Below are 26,199 nucleotides of genomic sequence, written 5' to 3' on the forward strand. Positions count from 1 at the left end.
CAGTGGTCTGATACTCCTTCCATTTCAATATTATCGCTTGCACAGTGCTCCTTGGGATGTTTAAAGCTTGGGAAATATTTTTGTATCCAAATCCGGCTTTAAACTTCTTCACAACAGTATCTTGGACCTGCCTGGTGTGTTCCTTGTTCTTCATGATGCTCTCTGCGCTTTTAACGGACCTCTGAGACTATCACAGTGCAGGTGCATTTATACGGAGACTTGATTACACACAGGTGGATTGTATTTATCATAATTAGTCATTTAGGTCAACATTGGATCATTCAGAGATCTTCACTGAATTTCTGGAGAGAGTTTGCTGCAATGAAAGTAAAGGGGCTGAATAATTTTGCACGCCCAATTTTTCAGTTTTTGATTTGTTAAAGAAGTTTGAAATATCCAATAAATGTCGTTCCACTTCATGATTGTGTCCCACTTGTTGTTGATTCTTCACAAAAAAATACAGTTTTATATCTTTATGTTTGAAGCCTGAAATGTGGCAAAAGGTCGCAAAGTTTAAGGGGGCCGAATACTTCGCAAGGCACTGTATACAGTAGGGTTGTGGAGTGTTCTCATTGTCCACTATTCTTGTGGGCTAAAGACAGTAGGTCAAGAGAGATTAGTTTATGTTCGTTATTTAGTTTCTTTTGTATTAATGACATGCCCCTAAATGTAATGCAAATTGTTTTGTATTAGCCTTAACTGAGTGGCTTGGCAGTTCTCACACTACGACGACGCGATCCTGTATCAGGACTGACTGAGCCTGCAAAATACCATCACTGATACTGTCTGCACCAGGTCATTGAACATAGGAAATGACTTGCATCACTTTGTATGTTATGTCTAGTTTTGTATATGTTCATAAAATGAAATGTATAGCTTTCTGCTATAAACAAGAAAGTGGAGGTGCAAAAACACAAGTTTGCCCCCCATTTTAATTAGCTCCATGGCTTGGGTGGCCAAGTGGATGCTACTGCGAAATGCTGTTTGGCTCAGCCAAAAATTATCTATTATATTGCTCAGTTGTAACTCACAAAGACTAACTTTGCAGGTGTTTCTGATTTTAATAAACGATGCCATGCTGGTGGGTGGTAACGTTCAATTTCAAAAGAAACGCAGACTGAAAAGTATTAGCACGTGATATCATAGGTGAGAAACGCTGCATTGGCACGGAAAAATCTGAAGTTACCACTTTGGATTTTCCAATTCAACCCCAAATATATCATACTTTGACTAAAATTATGACTTATTGACTTAAATTGTTTTGTAAGCTATAGGCATAGTCTTTCACCGAGAGAGGGAAATGTGTATTTGAGTACTTTCAAATATGTCCCAAATCAACTACTAACATGTGAGTGTATTTCCAAATGCATTCCAATATTCAACTACTTGTCTTTTTAAATGAAATATGTTTCAATACTTCGAAATGTATGTTCAAGTAATTAAGATATTTGAACCCAGGTCTGCTTCTGTGTTTTAAACTCAAATATGCAAGGATTTGATTTGACTTGGCTCATGAAGGTTGACCAATACAAATAATTTGCAAAGAGCTTTATTACCACCTCTATCCTTCCCTCTGTCTGTCTCCACTCTTACTCCCACTCTCTATCTTTCTCTTGCCTCTTTCTCCTCCCCTCTTCCTCCCAGCAGTTCCGCGACATGGCTTACAGAGTCTTGGCAAAGTGGCCGCAGCCCGGCGCATGCCCCCACCCGCTCACCTGCCGAGCCTGAAGTCCGAGAACAAAGGAAACGACCCCAACGTGATTATCGTGCCCAAAGACGGAACAGGATGGGCAAACAAGCAGGAACAACCCGATCAAAAGAGGTGGGTGAGAGCCCGGGATGGACCCTGGGAAAGGTCTGAATAACCGATTTAATGCAGTTACATCCAACTGTTTCTTGGAGATTGAACATCTGTAGACACAGCACTTTTGCCATTTCAATCAGCAACTGATGTACACTGAACAAAAATATATAAACATAACAATTTCTAACATTTTACTCAGTTACAATTTAAATAAGCAAACCAGTCAATTGAAATAAATTCAATAGGCCCTAATCTATAGATTTTACATGGCTGGGAATACAGATGGTCACCGATACCTTTTTATAAAAAAAGTAGTGGCGTGGATCAGGAAACCAATCAGTATCTGGTTTGATGACAATTTGCCTCAATTTGATCAGGCTGTTGACTGTGGCCCGTGGAATGTTGTCCGACTCTTCAATGGCTGTACGAAGTTGCTGGATATTAGCAGGAAGTGGAAAACGTTGTACACCATCGATCCAGAGCATCCAAAACATGCTCATTGGGTGACATGTCTGGTGAGTATGCAGGCTATGGAAGAACTAGGACTTTTTCAGCTTCCAGGAATTGGCTGTTGAAGATGAGCTTTTGCCCACTGAAGTCAGTTACGACGCCGAACTGCAATCAGGTCAAGACCCTAGTGAGGATGACGAGTACTCAGATGAGCTTCCCTGAGACTGTTTCTGACAGAAAATCTTTGGTTGTGCAAGACCAGAGTTTCATCAGCTGTCCGAGTGGCTGGTCTCAGATGATCCCGCAGGTGAAGAAGCCGGATGTGGAGGTATTGTGTTGGCATGGTTACACGTGGTGTGCGGTTGTGACACCGGTTGATGTACTGCCAAATTCTCTAAAATAACATTGTCGGCGGTTTATGGTATAGAAATGAATATCAATTATCTGGTCAAATCTCTGGTGGACATTGCTACAGTCAGCATGCCACAATTGCATGCTCCCTCAACTTGAGACATGTGACATGCATATTTTTAGAGTGACCTTTTATTATTCCCAGCACACAGTGCACCTATGTAATGATCATGCTGTTTAATCAGCTTCTTGATATGCTACACCAGTCAGGTGGATGGATTATCTTGCCAAAGGAGAAATGCTCACTAAAGTTGTGCACAAACTTTCAGCACAATGTTTTTGTGCGTATGGATAATTTGTGGGATGTCAGATCATGAAACATTGGACCAACACTATTCATGTTGCGTTTTTATATTTTTGTTCAGTATAGATTGAAGAAACCAAAACAATATGAAAGTGATACATCTCTTTCAAGGTGGGAAATTACATTTTTGGTACACCGGCTACTGTTGCAGGTAGAATAAATAAATAAAAATCTAACAGCCACTCAAATGTTCTCCCATTATTACACCAAAAATCCCGATCGTATGAGTACGCTTTGTTTCTAAAACAAATGTATTAATAGTAAGAAGTAATGGGGTGTATATTGCTCAATTTCATTTTTTGTGACTAGTCTTTTTAACCAATGTTAAAATCAATTTAGTTACAATAGTAAAAAGTTAAAGTTCTGCCACTGAACATCAAGAATTAACAAATTGACTGCCCTGTCACAAAATGCTGAGTGATGAGGCTAATTTATTATTATTATTATTATTATTATTAGTTCAGGAGGGCTCAAATGCTGCATTTTTTTTGCATATTTGATATTTAGGAGCACAATGAAATTGATTTTTTTTTGGACTGTTCGATGCATAATTTATCCCCAAATATTTGAGTCATTAGGTGAGACAATGTTCAGCTTCCCCTTTAAGGGGTGGGCCATTACCGTGGTAACGGCACTCCTCGGAAATGTCTGCAGAAAATGTCTGCTGGTAGCTCAAACTAATATTGAAAAACGACCTAGCATGTGAAAAAAGCGATGTAACTAGCCAAGATACACGAGGACAAAGTCTCACTGTAGTAGTATTTCAGGTCTTGTGCTTTGTAATTTAAACTGTTCCCATATGCTGTGACTACCTGCGAACGTGGCTGGTGAAAGACATTCTTACCCAGCAATGCCAAAAATCTACCCAAATTTGGCGGGTGTTCCATTTCCCACCATGGTCTATTTTACTAACCAATTTCTCGTTTTGTAGGCTAAGAATGAGCCTAAAAAAATGTGGCGTCATAACGCGGTCAATTAAGATCTAGCTTTAAGTGAAGTTACTTACCATATGTCGGTTTTCAACATAGTTGACGGCCAAGAAGAAGCACAAGACAAGAAGTTACAACCGTTTGGCGGCGGAGCTAGCATGTTGGAGTGAACGGCTGTGTGTGAGAGGCTCCTGCAACTTTTTTGCGAAATAATCTAATTTAACCTACTTTATGGCACTTTTTACAACAAACGTTTCTTTTCAATACAAGATTGTAATTTTTATATGAAAATGCCGAGTAATAAGCGACCAAAGGACAATAAATCCACAGTGGAGGCCTACTCCCCACTAAACAACGAGACGGACATGGCGGAAGGCACATGCAACAACAATGTGACACTTACAGAACTTGCCCGGGCTTTGGGGGAGCTACGTGTTGCTATAGCTGAGGATCTTAAGGCCACTATTGCTGAACTGGACACCAAAATCGAGAGCATCATTCGGACGGTCGCTTCGCATGGCCAAAGTATTGTGGACCTTGAGAAAGCTTCTGAATTCAACGCTGGTAGGATCGACGAGTTAGAGAAGCTATGCATGTCATTGCAGGATAGTGTGCAGAGGCTTTCTGTGAAAGTGGTGGACCTGGAGGGCCGATCCAGACGTAATAACCTTCGCCTTCGCGTTGTTGCTCTGGCAGAGGGGGTGGAGGCGGGCTCTTGCCCCACCAACTTCTTCGCCAAGCTATTGAAGCATGCAATGCGATCGGATGTTTTGGCTTCGGATCCTCAGCTGAACCGCACACATCGCTCCCTTGTCCCAGTGCCTGGACCAAGCCAACGTCCTCACCCAGTAATCATCTGTTGTCACAGTTTCAAGACCAAGGATCTTATCCTGCATGAAGCTCGAATGAGGGGCAACCTGTTGCATAAAGGGCATCCATTCCGTGTCTATGAGGATTATGCTCCCGATGTGGCAAAGCATCGCGCCGATTACAGAGATGTCATGACCAAACTCTATCTTCGCCCAGCCTTCCTCTTCCCTGCAAGACTAAGAATTACCCCGCCTTCCGGTGAGAAGATTTGGCTCTCCTCGGTTTTGGACGCAAATAAGTTTATCCAGGAATATACGCCAATCTCCCGTACAGGTTAGAGTGCCTTGTCATTGTGTGTTAGGGTCTGCTCATGGACTCGAATCCATACTATACCATAATGGGTGAAACCGTATTAAACGGGCTCAACAAGGGCTACCGAACATGTAAGACGCTGAGCCGACCAATGGATGACCGGTCAGAGCTCTCATTTAACGTTAAATTAACTTTCATCCCGGCTGTGCTCAGAGCGATGCATATTTTTACTTCCAGGTTTGATCACTGACACCTTCGGATGGATATACTTATATTCCCCCACTTTTGTTTTGTTTCGTTATTTATTTTACAATCCTTACATTATTCTTATTACCATAACATTTATTTATTGCTTGCAGGGGACTGGGGGTGATAGTTGGGAAGGGGCAGACGCAGACACCTGGTTAGCAAGTTGAAGTTTTGTGCCGTTCTGCCTTTGTCTAGCCGTGGGCCGCTCTCCCGACTAGATACCCACCAGCCCTCTGTAGTGCTTGTGTCTGTGTAGGTGTGCATACATATAATTACTATTTGTACTTTATTACTATTTTCCCTTAGCATTTTAGTATTATGTATGTGTATATTTTAAATCAGTGTAGATTGTTATTCTGGGGTATGAATGTTTGTATGTGTATATGTGCATATGGATGTATATACATATCTTTCAAATATTTAGAGTATGGCTGTAATGTAACAAAGTGGAAAGCGAAGGGGTCTGACTCCTTACTGAATGTGCTGTATGTCTATCTTTCAACCACGCAGGTCTACAAATATATATTTTACATTTTCAAAAAGTACTGGCTGTGAACGTTCAGTTAAAAAAAATAAAAAAAACGTAATCTATTATAAAACACACAAAACGGCCTGTAACTAACAGGTTCTTACCGTCCTGTAGGTCCTCAGCTCGAGCAGGCATGCTAACAACGCTGCAGGAAATGTTTTTAAATTAGGCTTTTCTAATTAGACTTGCTTCTTGAGCATAAAATATTTAGATGAAAGGCATCGGGTAAATCAATATAATAATATTTTTATATACAGTACCAGTCAACTTTGGACACACCTACTCATTCAATGTTTTTTATTGATTTAAAAAAAAAAAATCTATATTGTACAATAATAAAGGCATCAACTATGAAATAACACATGTAAGCAAAAAAGTGTTAAATCTAAATATATTTGAGATTCTTCAAAGTAGCCATCCTTTGCCTTGACGATAGCTTTGCACAATCTTGGCATGATCTCAACCAGCTTCATGAGGTAGTCGACTGGAATGCATTTAAATTAACAGGTGTGCTTTGTTAAAAGTACATTTGTGGAATTGCTTTCCTCCAATAATGTGTTTGAGCCAATCCGTTGTGTTGTGACAAGGTAGGGCTGATATACAGAAGATGGCACTATGATAACTGGCTCTCATGAGGACCGCCACAGGAAAGAAAGATCCAGAATTACCTCTACTGCAGAGGATTCAGTTCATTAGAGTTACCAGCCTCAGAAATAGCAGCCCAAATAAATGCTTCACAAAGTATAAGTAACAGACACATCTCAACATCAACTGTTCAGAGAAGACTGCGTGAATCAGGCCTTTGTGGTGGAATTGCTGCAAAGAAACCACTGCTAAAGGACATCAATAATAAGAAGAGACTTGCTTGGGCCAAGAAACACGAGCAATGGACGTTAGACCGGTGGAAATCTGTCCTTTTGGTCTGGTGAGTCCAAATGAGTTTTTTTCTTTTTTGTTCCAACCGCCGTGTGAGTAGGATGATCTCCGCATGTGTGGTTCTCCCCGTGAAGCATGGATGTGTGGGTGCTTTGTTGGTGACAGTCTGATTTATTTAGAATTCAAGGCACTCTTAACCAGCATAGCTACCACAGGATTCTGCAGCAATACGCCATCCCATCTGGTTTGGGCTTAGTCCCACTATCATTTGTTTTTCAACAGGACAATGACCCAACACACCTCCAGGCTGTGTAAGGGTTATTTGACCAAGGAGAGGGATGGAGTGCTGCATCAGATGACCTGGCCTCCACAATCACCTGACCTCAACCCAATTTGAGATGGTTTGGGATGAGTTGGATTGCAGTGTGAAGGAAAAGCAGTTCAGCATATGTGGGAACTCCTTCAAGACTGTTGGAGCTTGTTGAGAGAATGCCAAGAGTACAAAGCTGTCAAGGCAAAGGGTGGCTAGTATGAATAATATAAAATATATTTTGTCTAACTTTTTTGCTTACTAAATAATTCCATTTGTTATTTCATGGTTTTGATGTCTTCACTATTATTCTACATTGTGTAAAATAAAGATCCTTGAATGAGTAGGTGTCCAAATGTTTGACTGGTACTGTATATCTTAAATTACCTTTTTGAATTTTCATATATTTGATGCTGTAGTCTTGAAGCCCATTCAAAATACCTGGGCCATGACCCCGGAAGTATGACATGGGAGGATGTCACTTGCACATCGTATTGAGTGAACACTGGTCAATCAGTGTTATTGATTCAATTAAGTTCCAGGGAGAAGAGGAAGTCGGCAAACGGTGTCCTAAATCCTTTGGCCGCCATCACAATAATGTGAAGTGGCTGATCTTGTGTCATCGCCTTCATACTCAGTAACCAGGTTTACATCCAACCTTTTTTATGTTGGATACAAAATGTCACAACAGGCCTAATGGAAACATCAAATGTAATTTTCCCACATGTCGACAAAATAAATTTACAGTAGGCAAGTTGGGATCTTTTTGTCTGTAAAATGTATTATGTGATAAATGGAGGTGAAAATGCCTTCATGCACAAATGTATATAATAACCATATCGAAGTGAACTTTGAGTCATTTGATATGTTGTGGTCCTACCGCTACGACTCGGATGAGCTTGATGCTCCTTTCCAATAAGTATTGAGGGTCTAATGCCGTGTGCACAGGTTAATGCTGTACTGTACATTTGTAGTCTTCACAATCCATGCTCTGTATCACAACAAAAATAATCGCTCTACAAATGAGAAACTACTTGTGTGGTTTACTACTGGTACCACGTGGCAAAAAATACAACGCATGCGACACATTTCATGCAGTGCCACGCAACGCAAGCTAGTCTGGACAGATAAGTCACGGTGGTGCGGATTGCCTCCCGATGAAATGAATGGTCTTCTGCTCGGAACGCATACAGTTTGACGCATCCACATTCTGGTGACATGATCGGTGCTTGGCTGCCGTTTAAAAAAAAAAGATCTTGCTTTTTCTGTCCTTAATTTTGGTGGCCGCACTATCTGCGAGCTGTTGGCTAGAGCTCAGTGGGCGCATTCACTATAAAACACTTTTTGTGTGACAAAACCATCAGTACAGTTTTAAATCATTTTCTATTGCATTTTAACTTTATTTTAATTCAGTACATTGGAATTTAACAGCAAATGTTTTGTGTACTATGTCATCTATCTCACACACAGCTTTTTATCCACAAGTCAATTTGATGGAAATACAGTTTGAAGTCGGAAGTTTACATACACCTTAGCCAAATACATTTAAACTCAGATTTTCACAATTCCTGACATGTAATCCGAGTAAAAATTCCTTGTCTTAGGTCTGTTAGGATCAGCACGTTATTTTAAGAATGTAAAATGTCAGAATAATAGTTGCGAAAATGATTTATTTCAGCTTTTATTTCTTTCATCACATTCCCAGTGGGTCAGAAGTTTACATACACTCAGTTAGTATTTGGTAGCATTGCCTTTAAATGGTTTAACTTGGGTTAAATGTTTTGGGTAGACTTCCACAAGCTTCCCATAATAAATTGGGTGAATTTTGCCCTGTTCCTCCTGACAGAACTGGTGTAACTGAGTCAGGTTTGTAGGCCTCCTTGCTCGCATACGCTTTTTCAGTTCTGCCCACATATTTTCTATAGGATTGAGGTCAGGGCTTTGTGATGGCCCCTCCAATACCTTGACTTTGTTGTCCTTAAGCCATTTTGCCACAACTTTGGAAGTATGCTTGCGGTCATTTGAGATTTCTGAAAAAACATTTAAAGTATTGTTGCTTGCAATAATCCATTTGAAATTTAGATTTTACTCAATACAGGGTCTATTCTCGTGACACCCAAAGCCCTTGTGCCCATTATTTCAGGCGTATTTAAATGTTTCGGGATTATTTTAATGTTCTGTCAACTTACCGGAGCTCGATGTTCCTTCCTCCTCCTGTTGTCTTCCACAGGAAGAATGGGCCAAAAAAATACCCATTTGCGACCAAGCTTTAACTTCATGACTGATGTCTTGAGATGTTGCTTCAATATATCCACATAATTTTCCTTCTTCAGGAAGCCATCTATTTTGTGAAGTGCACCTCCTGCAGCAAAGCACCCCCACAACATGATTCTGCCACTCCCGTGCTTCACGGTTGGGATGGTGTTCTTCGGCTTGCAAGCCTCTCCCTTTTTCCTCCAAACATAACGATGGTCACTATGGCCAAACAGTTCTATTTTTCGGACCAGAGGACATTTCTCCAAAAAGTATGATCTTTGTCCCCATGTGCAGTTGCAAACCGTAGTCTGGCTTTTTTTATTGCAGTTTTGGAGCAGTGGCTTCTTCCTTGCTGAGCGGCCTTTCAAGTTATGTCGATATAGGACTCGTTTTACTGTGGATATACATACACTGCTCAAAAAAATTAAGGGAACACTAAAATAACACATCCTAGATCTGAATGAATGAAATATTCTTATTAAATATATTTTTCTTTACATAGTTGAATGTGCTGACAACAAAATCACACAAAAATGAACAATGGAAATTAAATTTATCAACTCATGGAGGTCTGGATTTGGAGTCACACTCAAAATTAAAGTGGAAAACCACACTACAGGCTGGTCCAACTTTGATGTAATGTCCTTAAAACAAGTCAAAATGAGGCTCAGTAGTGTGTGTGGCCTCCACGTGCCTGTATGACCTCCCTACAACGCCTGGGCATGCTTCTGATGAGGTGGCGGATGGTCTCCTGAGGGATCTCCTCCCAGATCTGGACTAAAGCATCCGCCAACTCCTGGACAGTCTGTGGTGCAACGTGGCGTTGGTAGATGGAGCGAGACATGATGTCCCAGATGTGCTCAATTGGATTCAGGTCTGGGGAACGGGAGGGCCAGTCCATAGCATCAATGCCTTCCTCTTGCAGGAACTGCTGACACACTCCAGCCACATGAGGTCTAACATTGTCTTGCATTAGGAGGAACCCAGGGCCAACCGCACCAGCATATGGTCTCACAAGGGGTCTGAGGATCTCATCTCGGTACCTAATGGCAGTCAGGCTACCTCTGGCGAGCACATGGAGGGCTGTGTGGCCCCCCAAAGAAATGCCACCCCACACCATGACTGACCCACCGCCAAACCGGTCATGCTGGAGGATGTTGCAGGAAGCAGAACGTTCTCCATGGCGTCTCCAGACTCTGTCACGTCTGTCACATGTGCTCAGTGTGAACCTGCTTTCATCTGTGAAGAGCACAGTGGCGAATTTGCAAATCTTGGTGTTCTCTGGCAAATGCCAGAGATGTTGAGATGTCCCAAATGTTGGGCTGTAAGCACAACCCTCTCCTGTGGACGACACAGCAAACCTTCTTGCCACAGCTCGCATTGATGTGCCATCCTGGATGAGCTGCACTACCTGAGCCACTTGTGTGGGTTGTAGACTCCGTCTCATGCTACCACTAGAGTGAATGCACCGCCAGCATTCAAAAGTGACCAAAACATCAGCCAGGAAGTATAGGAACTGAGGTGGTCTGTGGTCGCCACCTGCAGAACCACTCCTTTATTGGGGGTGTCTTGCTAATTGCCTATAATTTCCAACTGTTGTCTATTCCATTTGCACAACAGCATGTGAAATTTATTGTCAATCAGTGTTGCTTCCTAAGTGGACAGTTTGATTTCTCAGAAGTGTGATTGACTTGGAGTTACATTGTGTTGTTTGTGTTCCCTTTATTTTTTTGAGCAGTGTACTGTTGTACCTGTTTCCTCCAGCATCTTCACAATGTCTGTTGTTATTCTGGGATTGATTTCCACTTTTCGCACCAAAGTACGTTCATCTCTAGGAGACAGAACGCGTCTCCTTCCTGAGCGGTATGACGGCTGTGTGGTCCCATGGTGTTTATACTTGCGTACTATTGTTTGTACAGATGAACATGGTACCTTCAGGCGTTTTGGAAATTGCTCCCAAGCATGAACCAGACTTGTGGTGGTCTACAATTTTTATTGTATTTTTTATCTGATGTCTTGGCTGATTTCTTTTGATTTTCCCATGATGTCAATTAGAGGCACTGATTTTGAAGGTACGCCTTGAAATACATCCACAGGTACACCTGCAATGGACTCAAATGATGTCAATTAGCCTATCAGAAGCTTCTGACATCATTTTCTGGAATTTTCCAAGCTGTTTAAAGGCACAGTCATGTTAGTGTATGTAAACGTCTGACCCACTGGAATTGTGATACAGTGAAATAATCTGTCTGTAAACAATTGTTTGAAACATTTCTTGTGTCATGCACAAAGTAGATGTCCTAACCGACTTGCCAAAACTATAGTTTGTTGACAAGAAATTTGTGGAGTGGGTGAAAAACAATTTTTAATGACTCCAACCGAAGTATATGTAAACTTATGTTTTCAACTGTACGTCTCTGTTGGGAATATGTGCATATTGTTTTTATGCAGATTATAGAACATTTGCATGAAACTGTCACCAGTTGGATGGAAACCTAGCTAGTGATCTGAAAAGTGTTGAATTTCGGTCACCTATTCAGTTTTTCCAGGTCCTTGCAGATAAATTAGTGGAGATGAGGAAAAGAAACCATAATATACTGAGATGCACTCTTGGATTCATGTATTCCCATGATCCAACATCTTTCAGGAAATCAATGGGTTTTGTATTCTGAGAGCATGTAATCTCTTGCCCAACCAATAGGTACAGTGGGGCAAAAAAGTATTTAGTCAGCCACCAATTGTGCAAGTTCTCCCACTTAAAAAGATTTTCATCATAGGTACACTTCAACTATGACAGACAAAATGAGAAAAAAAAAATCCAGAAAATCACATTTGTAGGATTTTTTATGAATTTATTTGCAAATTATGGTGGAAAATAAGTATTTGGTCACCTACCAACAAGCAAGATTTCTGGCTCTCACAGACCTATAACTTCTTCTTTAAGAGGCTCCTCTGTCCTCCACTCGTTATCTGTATTAATGGCACCTGTTTGAACTTATCAGTATAAAAGACACCTGTCCACAACCTCAGTCATACTCCAAACTCCACTATGGCCAAGAACAAAGAGCTGTCAAAGGACACCAGAAACAAAATTGTAGACCTGCACCAGGCTGGGAAGACTGAATCTGTAATAGGTAAGCAGCTTGGTTTGAAGAAGTCAACTGTGGGTGCAATTATTAGGAAATGGAAGACGTACAAGACCCCTCGATCTGGGGCTCCACGCAAGATCTCACCCCGTGGGGTTAAAAATCCCAGAACCACACGGGGGGACCTAGTGAATGACCTGCAGAGAGCTGGGACCAAAGTAAAAAAGTCTACCATCAGTAACACACTATGCCGCCAGGGACTCAAATCCTGCAGTGCCAGACGTGTCCCCCTGCGTAAGCCAGTACATGTCCAGTCTGAAGTTTGCTAGAGAGCATTTGGATTATCCAGAAGAAGATTGGAAGAATGTCCTATGGTCAGATGAAACCAAAATATAACTTTTTGGTAAAAACTCAACTCGTTGTGTTTGGAGGGCAAAGAATGCTGAGTTGCATCCAAAGAACACCATACCTACTGTGAAGCATGGGGGTGGAAACATCCTGCTTTGGGGCTGTTTTTTCTGCAAAGGGACCAGGACGACTGATCCGTGTAAAGGAAAGAATGAATGGGGCCATGTATCATGAGATTTTGAGTGAAAACCTCCTTCCATCAGCAAGGGCATTGAAGATGAAACGTTTCTGGGTCTTTCAGCATGACAATGATCGCAAACACACCGCCCGGGCAACGAAGGAGTGGCTTCGTAAGAAGCATTTCAAGGTCCTGGAGTTGCCTAGCCAGTCTCCAGATCTCAACCCCATAGAAAATCTTTGGAGGGAGTTGAAAGTCCGTGTTGCCCAGCAACAGCCCCAAAACATCACTGCTCTAGAGGAGATCTGCATGGAGGAATGGGCCAAAATACCAGCAACAGTGTGTGAAAACCTTGTGAAGACTTACAGAAAACATTTGACCTCTGCCATTGCCAACAAAGGGTATATAACAAAGTATTGAGAAATGTTTGTTATTGACCAAATACTTATTTTCCACCATCATTTGCAAATAAATTCATAAAAAATCCTACAGTGTGATTTTCAGGATTTTTTTTTTCTCTCATTTTTGTCTGTCATAGTGTACCTAGTGTACCTATGATGAAAATGACAGGCCTCTCATCTTTTTAATTGGGAGAACTTGCACAATTGGTGGCTGACTAAATAATTTTTTGCCCCACTGTAACATTAGCTGGATGATGCAAGAATAGGGGGATGGTGGCATTGGTGAGCAAAGAAATCGGTTTTTATTCACCTGGTACACAATTTGTTGGAGTTTGTTTCTGTACACTTTCCTGCATAGTGTGTCTGTGCACTTTTGTATGGATGCGTTCAAACACTTAGTCCCAAGTGCAGTTGCGTCTTTGTCTCGCAGACTTGAGAGGCGTTTGTTTGCTACCTCAAGGTTCGCTGACATGCAGGCCGTAGAGCTGTCTGTGTGGGAGTTGAGTGGTGGGAAGTGACCACTCTATTGTTTAGCGTGTGTGGGTGGTTGGAGGAGTGCGAGCGGGATGACTAATGTACAATGAGTATATTGCAATGTTGCATGAACACCAAACATATGGCAATTATAAAACCAGCATTAGGGTGCTACTTTTTATTTAGTGTTATTTGCATACAGATCCTTCACATTTCTCGCGCTGGTCATTTGATTCCAGACAGCAGAAAAGTGAGTATTTTTGTAATGCTGCCTGGTACGCCAGAAGTGGGTGTACTATTTATTTTTTAAATTCTACAAGAGATTCTTGCTGGGTTATGTGTTCAAGCTCTGTAATGTGCCGAAGTGATACTGTGCACAGTATGTGTCTTGGCACAAGATGTGTATGCATCTAGTCTGCCTCTGTGTTCTGTCATGAGCTGATGGAGTGATGGTTCCCTCTATCTCCTCCCTCAGTTCCATTGCATCAACACAACAGCTGCTGGAGTTGCAGCCGCAGCTGGCTTTACAGAAATCTGTCTCCAATCTCCAGAAGACCACACCGGTAGCCAGTCAGGAGGTGGGTTTGGCCTCTCTACTTTTTATCTTCTACAGCTTGTGGTTTCTTATTGTATTGTTTTTATTGGAATTGTGTTTTTCAAGTTAATTAAAATTCCTTCCTTTCTACAGAGCACAAACACAAGTGGACCAAAGCAATGGGCCCATCTAAATGGAAAGGCCGTAGAACTAGATGGTGAGTTAGAATGGGAAACCCAACTGCTTAAAATCACTGTGTCTGTGGTCAACTGATGGATTTGCTATCAGACCTCTGACATACGCCAATTTACTGCATGTCTCCACCACACCTCATAATGATTCTCCAGCAGCCTCTGTTTTATTTTTTACTTCTCTGACTGACAGCTGTGCCACTTGTTTTCATGGCAATGGCAGGTTTAAGGGCCTCAAACCGACTGCAGCCCTTCTCTCACGAGGAATTTCCAACGCTGAAGGCTGCTGGGGAACAGGACAAGGCTGGCAAGGAAAGAAGCACCTTCGATCCGTCGTATGGGCCCGGACCAAGCCTCCGCCCCCAGAGTGAGTCCAGTGAACAATGGCTGTGGTGGCACAAAAATTGACTGAAGTTCAAAAGTGGCCCAAATGTCTCCCAGCAAAGTTGCTAATAATCTAACAAGTGCCATGGGAAAATATTGTACACATACTTTAAAACAACTGAATACGCTGCAATTTCGCCACTTAACTCTTATACCACGGCCTTGTTTTCTCAAATTTGTTTTCCTCTTGTCTCTCCAGATGTGACAAGTTGGAGGGAGGGTGGTGGGAGGAACCTTGTGCCCTCATCCCTGCCGGCCGGCCTGCCTTCAGAGACCGAGGGCAAGGCCAGCGGCGTGGCTGAGACTGGGAGCTCCCCCCCTCCTCTTCCCCCCTCTGCCTCCTCTATTCTCTCTGCCCCCATGGTTAGTCCCACCACTGCCACCATTGTCAGCACCCCTCCAGCCCTGGAGCCCAAGGAGATTTCTCTGCGCCCCGCCCAGCCACTCCGCAGGCCCGCCCCCCCTGCCATGAGCCATCACCACCCTACCACCACCACCTACCACGACATGCTGCCTGCCTTTGTATGTAGCACAGTACTACTCTCCATTTATTTTCACTTTATGACACCATAATGCAAGATTCTTTTCTGACTGTATGCTTTTTGGCCATTGGTTTTCAGATGTGCCCCAAAGAGACTTGTGATGCTCCCGGCACTGCTGAACACACTGGCCCTGTCACTGTGGTCGCCCCAGTCCGCTTTGACAACAGGCCCACCTTCAGGCAGCCCTACCCCAATAACAACCAAGAGCCTGTCAAGTAAGTAGTCACCTGCATATGCCCACTGTCTGGAAGTGTGAGCAATGCTCAGTTAAAATTATCATGAATTATTTAAAAAGGATAATACAAATGCTGGGAATATTTTATTTTACTTAGCAAAAAAATAAATGCAGACTTCTCACCTCCCCATGTTCCTATTCTCCATGTACATGTAGTTGCGAGGTTGGGAGAGGAGAAAACCGCTTCATCCGCGGGCCCCTGCGCAACCCCTCCTCCCGACCCATCCGTCGACCTGGCGACAGACCCCCTCGTCCGGCAATCATCAACCCAGATGACCTGAAGGATCTGGATGAGCTAGACAACGACTGTGAAGATGGCTGGGCAGGTAGGGGGGTTCCTGTTATTATCGTCATCATACAAAGACTGAAACAACATACATCAAAGGCAACATTTCTGTACATGTGCCCCAACGGAACTAGTTTGACCAAAAAAAGTTGCTCCATTGCTGTTCCAGGTATCCATGAAGAAGTCGATTACGGCGAGAAACTCAAGTTCAGTGATGATGAGGAGGAGCATGCCGCTGGTGAAAAGAACAAGATGTGGTGAGATTACCCCCACCCCCTTTGTGTTTGTGACTAAATTTAATATTGTCGGTGCAATTTCTGTCATTTTAAGCGCAGTGACCTTGTAGCAGTGACTGATGGTGAGCTTGTCTGGGTCCATCTTTGATCCAGGGCTGAATGGGAGAACCAACGTCGTGAGCGCCAATTGTCCCTGAGCTCAGGAGAGGGGCCATACCCCCAGGAGGGCCCTGAGGAGGAGGCTTACCTTGCCTACCAGGAGCAGATGGCCCACAGGAACACCAATGGCAGGTTCCCCTCTGGAGAAGCACAGGTAAGATCATACCGGGGTTCACTATGCCTCAGACTGCTACCTTGCCTTGTCCCCCTAGCCTCTTCAATACCACTAATCTCTGACTTTTTGAGTTGAAAGCAATATGGCAGGAACCCGTTCAGTCATTTCACCTATCACTGCTCATAAAATAGAGGAGACCAGGGAAAGGGAGGCAATATAAAGTTGAGACAATGGACGAGAGATTCACTTTGTTACGTTACAGCCTTATTTAAAAATTGATGATTGATGCTAATGACATTTTTTGTAAATGTATTTAAAGTAAAAAACAAATACCGTATTGACCCTATGCTATGAGACTCGAAATAGAGATCCGTTGCATACTGTTTCCATTGATCATCCTTGAGATGTTTCTACAACTTGGAGTCCACCTCTGGTCAATTCAATTGATTGTACATTATTTTGAAAGGCACACACCTGTTTATATAAGGTGCCACAGTTGACAGTGCACGTCAGAGCAAAAACCAAGTCATGAGGTTGAAGGAATTGTCCGTAGAGCTCCGAGACAGGATTGTGTCGAGGCACAGATCTGGGGAATTGTCCCAAAACATTTCTGGCGCATTGAAGGTCCCCAAGAACACAGTGGCCTCCATCATTCTCAAATTGAAGAAGTTTGGAAACACCAAGACTCTTTGTAGAGCTGGCCTCCCGGCCAAACTGTGCAATCGTGGGAGAGCGGCCTTAGTCAGGGAGGTGACCAACTCTGGTAGAGCTCTGGAGTTCCTCTGTGGAGATAGGAGAACCTTTGAGAAGGACAACCCTCCCTTCAGCACTCCACCAATCAGGCCTTTAGGGTAGTGGCCAGAGGGTAGCCCCTCCTCAGTAAAAAAGGCACAGGACAGCCCGCTTGGAGTTTGCCAAAAGGTACCTAAATACTCTGACCATGAGAAACAAGATTCTGGTCTGATGAAGCCAAGATTGAACTCTTTGGCCTGAATGCCAAGCGTCACGTCTGGAGGAAACCTGACACCATCCTTACTGTGAAGCATGTAGGGGATGTTTTCAGCTGCAGGGACTTGGAGACTGGTCATGATTGAGGGAAAGCTGAATGGCCCAAAGTACAGAGATGAAAACCTGCTCCAGAGTGCCCAAAGTTGCCTCAACAAAGTATTGATTAAAGGGTCTGAATACTTTTGTAAATGCAATTTATAATACATTTGCAAAAAATTATAACCTGTTTTTCTTTGCAAAAATGGGGTATTGTGTGCAGATGAACAATTGAATACATTTAGAAGGCTTTAACGTAGCAAATTGTGGAAAGTCGAAGTGTCTGAATATTTTCCAAATGCGCTGTATATACTGTACACCTGTAGCTCAGAGAAGACTATTCTTGAGTCCATTGAGCACAGAACCTAAATCATGGAGAGTCCTTCCCATGGTAACACCTCTGTGCCGTCTACAGGCACAGCAGAAGAGCTCTGGACTGGGCATGGCCCACCAGGGTGAACCCCTGGAAGACCAGGAGGAGCGCCAGGTCCCAGCCCGGGCCAAGTTTGTTTCCCCTGAGCTCTCAGAGGCTGTGGAGAGAGCTCGCCGACGCAGGCAGGAGGAGGAGAGACGTGCCCGCGAGGAAAGACTGGCCGCATGCGCCGAGAAGCTCAAGAGGCTAGATGAGAAGTTTGGGAAGATGGAGAGGCAGTTGTCGAGGTCTGAGGAGGAAGCAAAGGACGGGGAGAGCAAGGAGGCAGCACTGTCCCCTGGAAAAGAGAGCAACAACCACCCAGAGAGCTGTCAGTACGGCACGAAAGGTAACGCCAATCTGCTATTTAATAAACATTTATCCAGGTTGGTCAGTTGAGAAAATACAAATTTGCAATTGCAACAATAACCTACTCGGTTATATATAGATGGATAGATAGAGTTCACTTATTGTTGAAATGGAGCATTTTACTGAATGGTTTACAGAGGTAGTTATGTAAAAGTAGGATTATATCCCTCTCCTGTCCCAGACGCTGAGTGTCTCTTGGAGCACTCCCCCAGACAGCAGGACTACAGGGACAAGGCCACCTCGGGCTTTGCCTCCTACCGCAGCGAGGACGATGCCGGGGCCGAATCCAACTCTCCCCTCCCGCCCCGCTTCCAAAAGCAGCAGCAGCAGGTGAGCCGCCCGGCCGACGCAACAGCCCGTTCCCTCGTGCCCCTAATCCCCCTCCTTAATTCCTGCCAGAATTAGCGCCCAGCGGCACTAGAAAGGCCCGTCAGAGTTCACATGAGCAGGTGTTTTCCGTAGCGACTGTCCTTCTTTACTGGAAAGGGGAGGGTATTATGAAGGGTGTGCTTGTCATTTTCTATTTAGTTCAGTGGTGGATACGTAGCAATAGGATACACAACAAAACAGGAATAAAAGACCCACTCACTGCTTATAGTACAATTCCAAAAGGTCTTTAACTGTAGCTAGTCACTTTTTATTTTACTTATGTGAGGTGAATAATTGTACCAGTGTTTATACTAAATGAGTTTCTGCTCTGTGTCCCTCCCACTCTCAGGAGCAAGTGTATAAGATGCAGCACTGGCAGCAGCAGTCTGGCCACCCCGCCCCCTCCGGCTCCAGCCACCCCCAGAGGGCCTACTACCCCCCACACGTGCTGGGCTTTGACCCCCGCTGGATGATGATGCCCCCCTTCATGGACCCCCGCATGGCCCAGGGCCGCCCTCCTGTGGACTACTACCCTAACGCTGTCCATTCTTCAGGTTAGACCTGAGAAAATAGTCTTGTTGTACTAAAGCAGGGTTTTCCAACCCTCTCCTTAGCCCCCCCTAGACATTTCACATTTTCGTTTAACTGTCACATCTGATTCAATTAGTCAACTAATAGTCAAACCTTTGACTAATTGAATCGAGTGTGCCAGTTTAGGGTTAAAACAAAAATGTGAAAAGTTTGTTGAGTCCTGAGGAGAGGGTTGGGAAACCCTGTACAGGAGGGAATGGTAAGGGGATCCCTTTAAAAGAATCTTGTTCTTGTGTGACAGCATTATCGAACTTTATAGACCGATATAGATTCCTAAACAATCCTGTATCTCTTACTGTAAAAAACTATTGTTTTTGTGTAGGAATGATGAAACCGCTGATGCAGCCAGACCACCTGAACAGCCCAGGGTCCACCTCTGATGAGGGCTGCAACCCCAGCATGCATCACGAGAGGAGGGCCCCCTCCACCGAGCCCTACCCCATTTGGAACCAAGATGGCTACCCCCCTCGCAGTTTCACCCCACCCTACCAGCGACAGCACGAGAGCTCAGACAGGAGCCAGCCAGACGACCGGATTGACAGGACCTGCTCCCAGCAGGACTTGTATGAAGAGAGGGGAAACGAGTGCCTAGACAACCCCTCTCACGACCTCTTGCATCCGGCCTACCACCAGAGCAGAGGCCCCGACAGGGACCACCACTCGCAAAACCAAGGCCTGCTCTCCACAGCCCTGAGCCGGCCCCAGCAGCAAAACGCAGACGGCGGCTACCCCAAACAGGAGACCAAAGACGGGCACCTGAAGGACAGCACTGACCACCGCGACGATGTCTTCGACACAGCCAAGGAAAAGGGCTTTGACTCAGACTTCTGGAGGCGAGATGGAGACCAGAAGAAGGAAGGTGGTGTTGGTGTTCAGAACCAGTGGTTTAATCCTGGCACCACTACCTCCGCCAGCAGTGTAAGCCAGCCATCTGAGACCAGCGGTAGGACCCTGACCCGCAGGACCGGCCCCATTAAGAAGCCTGTGCTCAAGGCCCTCAAAGTGGAAGACAAGGAGAACGAGAAGCCCAAAGTGGAGCCCGGGGAGAAGGTAGTCCCTTACCGTCTGGAGAAAGAAGTGCTCACCAATGTATATGACCTGAAGAAAGACAACCAGCCCCTAGTAAGTAACAGACGCTCCGCCTCACCTGCTATCGAGAAGCAGCCAGAAGAGAAGCAACACCAACCACCAGCCCCTGCTAAAGTAGAGCAGCCATCCAGTCCCCACAGTGAGGATTTGCCCAAGGATAGCAGCTGGGACAGTGGGAAGAGCCAGTCCTCTAGAGATGACCAGGAGAACAGGGAGCCTGCCGCACCACGACGCAACAACTGGATCTTCGTCGATGAGGAGCAGGCCTTTGCCGGAGCCAGGGGAACGGGTAGAGGTCGAAGCCGTGGCGGCTTCAGGGAGTTCAGCTCCAGAGGAGACCGAGGTGGCCGGGGAGGCCGAGGTGGAGAGAACCTCAGAGGAAGCTACAACAACAACAATAACAGCAGGGACGCAATTGGAGCCCAGAGACCAGGCAGAGGCAGAGGACTGCCCAGGGACTTTGTCAAGGTGGAAGACCTGCAGAGGGGGAAGCCAAGGAGGCGCAACGTCAGTGAGACACTGAGCGAGACCTCCGAGTACGAGGAGCTGCCCAAGCGGCGGCGCCAGAAGGGCTCTGAAAACGGAGAGGGTGTCTGCTACCCAGAGCAGGGAGAGACCAGGAAGGCTGACCGAGACTCGTGGAGGTCGAACAAGGTGTACACTGAAGACCAGGCGGCTAGCGACGCCCGAGACGACAAAGCCAAGGCCAGCAGCAGGGGCTTCGGCGGCCGCTCTCTGCCTCCCAGACTCGACACTGGCAGGGGCTACAACACCGGCCGGGGGTTCAACAACGGCTCCAGAGACACCTCCACCTGGAGGGGCCGGGGGACACAGTTCGGCAGCAGCGGTGGGCCCATGCAGGAGAACGGCTATGGCCCGGGCACCGAAACCTTCCCCAGAAGAACACCACCTGCAGAGCGCGATCTCCTCAAATACACCCCCAAGTTTACCGGCTCTACCGGTTCCTTCATGGAGAATGGCACAGAGGACCGTGGCTTGGAGGGAGAGTACTACATAGACAACGACAACCCTGGACAACAGCAGTTGAGAAGACGGCGGCCGCCGCGCCAGGACAAGCCCCCGCGCTTCCGCCGACTACGCCAAGAGAGGGAGCCCGGCAGCGGCCAGTGGACCAGTGACGAGTATATCAACGGATCGGACGGATTCGCCAACCCCTGGCCGGGCCGCTCCAAGGAGGGAGGTAGAGAAGACGGCTGGCCCAGTGGCCACTACGCCGGAGGGGGAGGGAGGTCCGGTGGTCAGCATGGCCAGGCTGATGACTGGGAGACTGGCTCGGAGAACAGCGACTTCAACGACTGGAGGGAGAAGCGAGGTGGAGGGCAGCAGCAGCAAGCCCACGGTGGAGATGTGCACTCAGACTCTGGCCACGGGGAGCTTGGCTCTGTGGAGAAGAGGGAGCTGGCCAAGAGAAGCTTCTCCAGCCAGCGCCCCCTGGTGGACCGGCAGAACAGGAAGGGAGAGCCGGCCCTACTGGAAGGGAACAAGATGACACGTTCCTCAGAGAACCCCAGCGCACTGCCCTCTTGCAACAGGAACGACGGCTGGCAGAACGGAGGGGCCTCCAACCATAGGAGGTGAGTACTGTGCTAACTTTGGCTTACGCTAACTTGGTGCGAGAATGTTCAACAAAACTGTGGATATATATATACACTGCTCAAAAAAATAAAGGGAACACTTAAACAACACAATGTAACTCCAAGTCAATCACACTTCTGTGAAATCAAACTGTCCACTTAGGAAGCAACACTGATTGACAATAAATTTCACATGCTGTTGTGCAAATGGAATAGACAACAGATGGAAATTATAGGCAATTAGCAAGACACCCCCAATAAAGGAGTGGTTCTGCAAGGGGTGACCACAGACCACCTCAGTTCCTATGCTTCCTGGCTGATGTTTTGGTCACTTTTGAATGCTGACGGTGCTTTCACTCTAGTGGTAGCATGAGACGGAGTCTACAACCCACACAGGTGGCTCAGGTAGTGCAGCTCATCCAGGATGGCACATCAATGCGAGCTGTGGCAAGAAGGTTTGCTGTGTCTGTCAGCGTAGTGTCCAGAGCATGGAGGCGCTACCAGGAGACAGGCCAGTACATCAGGAGACGTGGAGGAGGCCGTAGGAGGGCAACAACCCAGCAGCAGGACCGCTACCTCCGCCTTTGTGCAAGGAGGAGCAGGAGGAACACTGCCAGACCTCCAGCAGGCCACAAATGTGCATGTGTCTGCTCAAACGGTCAGAAACAGACTCCATGAGGGTGGTATGAGGGCCCGACGTCCACAGGTGGGGGTTGTGCTTACAGCCTAACACCGTGCAGGACGTTTGGCATTTGCCAGAGAACACCAATATTGGCAAATTCGCCACTGGTGCCCTGTTCTCTTCACAGATGAAAGCAGGTTCACACTGAGCACGTGACAGACGTGACAGTCTGGAGACGCCGTGGAGAACTTTCTGCTGCCTGCAACATCCTCCAGCATGACCGGTTTGGCGGTGGGTCAGTCATGGTGTGGGGTGGCATTTCTTTGGGGGGCCGCACAGCCCTCCATGTGCTCGCCAGAGGTAGCCTGACTGCCATTAGGTACCGAGATGAGATCCTCAGACCCCTTGTGAGACCATATGCTGGTGCGGTTGGCCCTGGGTTCCTCCTAATGCAAGACAATGCTAGACCTCATGTGGCTGGAGTGTGTCAGCAGTTCCTGCAAGAGGAAGGCATTGATGCTATGGACTGGCCCTCCCGTTCCCCAGACCTGAATCCAATTGAGCACATTTGGGACATCATGTCTCGCTCCATCCACCAACGCCACGTTGCACCACAGACTGACCCGGAGTTGGCGGATACTTTAGTCCCTCAGGAGACCATCCGCCACCTCATCAGGAGCATGCCCAGGCGTTGTAGGGAGGTCATACAGGCACGTGGAGGCCACACACACTACTGAGCCTCATTTTGACTTGTTTTAAGGACATTACATCAAAGTTGGATCAGGCTGTAGTGTGGTTTTCCACTTTAAATTTGAGTGTCACTCCAAATCCAGACCTCCATGGGTTGATACATTTGATTTCCATTGATCATTTTTGTGTGATTTTGTTGTCAGCACATTCAACTATGTAAAGAAAAATATATTTAATAAGAATATTTCATTCATTCAGATCTAGGATGTGTTGTTTTAGTGTTCCCTTAATTTTTTTGAGCAGTGTATGTATCTTTTCAAAACATCCTCATGGCATCATGATACTGTAGCTTTTAAAAGCAACACCCTTTAATGGGAACACCTGACTCATGGAATGTCTCTCCCTTTCTGCAGGAACAAAGAGGATTCAGGCCTAGTCTACTGTGTCGAGCAGTCTGAGGAGGGCCACAAGCCCAACGAACCCTCAGGGAAGAAGCTGGACAAGGAGCTGAGGACTCGGTCTGTGAAGGGAGACCTGGCTGAACCATTGTCTCAGTACGACCTCAACAGCTACCACAGTGAGTGTCAGGCACCAATCTCATAGTAAAGCATGGCTCAAATGTAACCAGGGTTCTCAAACTTGTGGCCCATGGACCAGATGCGACCCACAGACTGATTTAATGTGCTCCGTAGTTGTCTTTTTGTAAATGTTATTTTCATATTTCCTATCACAGTGTGTTGTAATGGCATACGTGTATGTCTTCCAGTTGAGGGGGATGCTGGGTGTTCCAGTCCAGATGGGTTCCAGGACCTGTCCAAGAAACAGCAGCGTCGTCTTCCACAGGAAGACGACAGGAGGAGGAAGGAACATGGAGCTCCGGTAAATTGACAGAACCTTAAAATAATCCCAAAACATTTACATGCATGCATGATGCAAACATGCATCTGAAATAATGGATGTCTTGAGAATAGACCCTGTATTGAGTCAAATCTAACTTTCAAATGGATTATTGCAAGCAGCAATACTTTAACTAAATGTTTTTTCAGAAATATCTCAATTGTATAGTTACAATTGACTTGACTTGTATTGTATTGACTTGAATACATTACTTATTTTTTATTTTACCTTTATTTAACTAGGCAAGTCAGTTACTTTCAGTCACTTATTTTCAATGACAGCCTAGGAACAGTGGTTTAACTGCCTTGTTCAGGGGCAGAACGACAGATTTTTACCTTGTCAGCTCAGGGATTCGATCTTGCAACCTTTCGGTTACTAGTCCAACGCTCTAACCACTTGGCTACCTGCCGCCACTTGAGCAGCTATGTTGTACTTCATCTATGAAGAAATGTCTTCCTCTACCTCACACTGCAGGTGCCGGTGAAGAACAGACCGATCACCTCCAAGATGCCCCCACGGTTTGCCAAGAAGCAGGGTGGCATGACCATGGATCCGCCAGAGGAGGGCCTCTCTGCCAACAACCTGGGCACTGAAATCTGGGAGACCAATAGCTCCGGTAGGAGTAGGAGCAACACCCCTGTGCTCACAACTCATCTTCCACCCCATCTGATAACTGAGAGTAACTCAGTCTGTTGCCCATACTCTGCTTTTCTATCCAGATGAACATTGTGTTTTCAACTGTGTTAAAGAAAATCTTTGACTCCAGTGGTTCTTACATTATTTTCATACCCTTTAGCTTTGTCAGTCCAGTCATCTGGAGGAGACTCGTGGACCAAGCAGGTGTCTTATACAGGCAGTGAACCCAACTCTGAGGACTCTGACGCGGGGCCTGAGCAGAGCAAGGAGCAGCACAAGCCCGGCCCCATCGGCAACGAGCGTTCGCTCAAGCACCGCAAGGGCTCGGAGGGTCTGGAGGGCAGGTCCATTACTCCTGTCAATGGCGTGAACCTCCACGCGGACACGGTGCTGCCCGTGCCGCCCATAGAGTTTGGCGTTAGCGCCAAGGACTCTGACTTCAGCCTACCGCCCAGGTCCACCCCAGCGCCTGTGTCCAACCCCGTCACCAAGCTACAGGTCACCCTTGCCAGCAACGTGAGTACAAATACACTGAGTACTACCAGATTTCCATTGTCACCTCATATTTATAGGGTGGGGTATTGAAAGGAATCCTTGAAATTGCTTCACCATGAAGTGGCTTGATTAAATAAATATAAATTAGATGTCATTGACTAGTTGTGTTAACTTCTGTCTGTGTGTAGCCGGCCCTGACCCAGGCCATCCCCATGCTGTGTAGAGACCACCTGCAGCCTGGCATCAACCTCAACCCCATCTCTTTCCCCAGCGCTGACCTCACACTCAAGGTACACCACCTCCACCATACTACCTCTCACTTTCCACAAATCAGTCCTGTTAGAGATTTAATTCTCAATAACCTACCTGGCTAAATGTCAGATCAGATAAACGTTAGTAAACTCCACAATGTTTTTTTTTTGGTGTACTTTCACTAAACAGTTGCCTCCCTTTGGCCCTCTTCCTCAGATGGAGTCAGCCCGTAAGGCGTGGGAGAACTCCCAGTCTCTCCCTGAGCAGGGCTCTCCTGGTGGGGTTGCCACCGGTGCCCAGCCCCCCTGCACCGTAGGCTCCTCCAGTGGGGTCAGCTACAGCTCCTTTGGAGGGGTGCCCATGCCCGTGGCCTCTGTGGCGCCTTCCATGTCCATGCAGGGTAAAGGGACACTCAGACACATTAACAGACATTATTGGTATATTTGGCCAAGGACTATGCATTGTATGAAATCTACATCTGTGTGTTATTATTAAAAAATTTGAAATAACATAATTGCATTTCCCTCTCTAGGTAACCATATCCCCCCGCTGTATCTGGACGGCCATGTTTTTCCCAGCCAGCCTCGTCTGGTGCCCCCAACCATGACCCAGCAGCAGAGCTACCAACAGGTACTTCACTCACAAGTATAGGGTCTTTATAGGATTTCATTCCATTTTTCTTTTTAATAAAGAACACATTTATTGGGGGTTTTCTTTTTGGCAATAAT

The 26,199-nt window shown here is 45.7% G+C and overlaps 1 protein-coding gene across 7 annotated transcripts in view; it reads left to right on the forward strand.

Moving 5' to 3' along the window:
• LOC110509829 (protein PRRC2B) overlaps positions 1-26,199 on the forward strand; it is a 47,615-nt gene that overhangs the window by 14,625 nt on the left and 6,791 nt on the right. For 4 of the 7 annotated variants that reach the window (XM_021590959.2, XM_036968331.1, XM_036968336.1 and 1 more), the window contains exons 3-22: positions 1,645-1,822; positions 14,203-14,305; positions 14,416-14,479; positions 14,674-14,820; positions 15,037-15,359; positions 15,458-15,594; positions 15,771-15,940; positions 16,070-16,157; positions 16,290-16,449; positions 17,870-18,215; positions 18,417-18,565; positions 18,954-19,158; positions 19,518-21,879; positions 23,605-23,768; positions 23,925-24,070; positions 24,563-24,704; positions 24,885-25,240; positions 25,408-25,509; positions 25,688-25,871; positions 26,004-26,101. In XM_021590959.2, coding sequence (XP_021446634.1) covers positions 1,645-1,822; positions 14,203-14,305; positions 14,416-14,479; positions 14,674-14,820; positions 15,037-15,359; positions 15,458-15,594; positions 15,771-15,940; positions 16,070-16,157; positions 16,290-16,449; positions 17,870-18,215; positions 18,417-18,565; positions 18,954-19,158; positions 19,518-21,879; positions 23,605-23,768; positions 23,925-24,070; positions 24,563-24,704; positions 24,885-25,240; positions 25,408-25,509; positions 25,688-25,871; positions 26,004-26,101 — 5,624 coding nt within the window. The remainder of the gene's footprint in view (positions 1-1,644; positions 1,823-14,202; positions 14,306-14,415; positions 14,480-14,673; positions 14,821-15,036; positions 15,360-15,457; positions 15,595-15,770; positions 15,941-16,069; positions 16,158-16,289; positions 16,450-17,869; positions 18,216-18,416; positions 18,566-18,953; positions 19,159-19,517; positions 21,880-23,604; positions 23,769-23,924; positions 24,071-24,562; positions 24,705-24,884; positions 25,241-25,407; positions 25,510-25,687; positions 25,872-26,003; positions 26,102-26,199) is intronic. The other 3 variants (XM_036968335.1, XM_036968333.1, XM_036968334.1) reach the window with 3 other exon arrangements.

Source organism: Oncorhynchus mykiss, chromosome Y, assembly GCF_013265735.2.
Source record: "Oncorhynchus mykiss isolate Arlee chromosome Y, USDA_OmykA_1.1, whole genome shotgun sequence".
Taxonomy (NCBI): domain Eukaryota; kingdom Metazoa; phylum Chordata; class Actinopteri; order Salmoniformes; family Salmonidae; genus Oncorhynchus; species Oncorhynchus mykiss.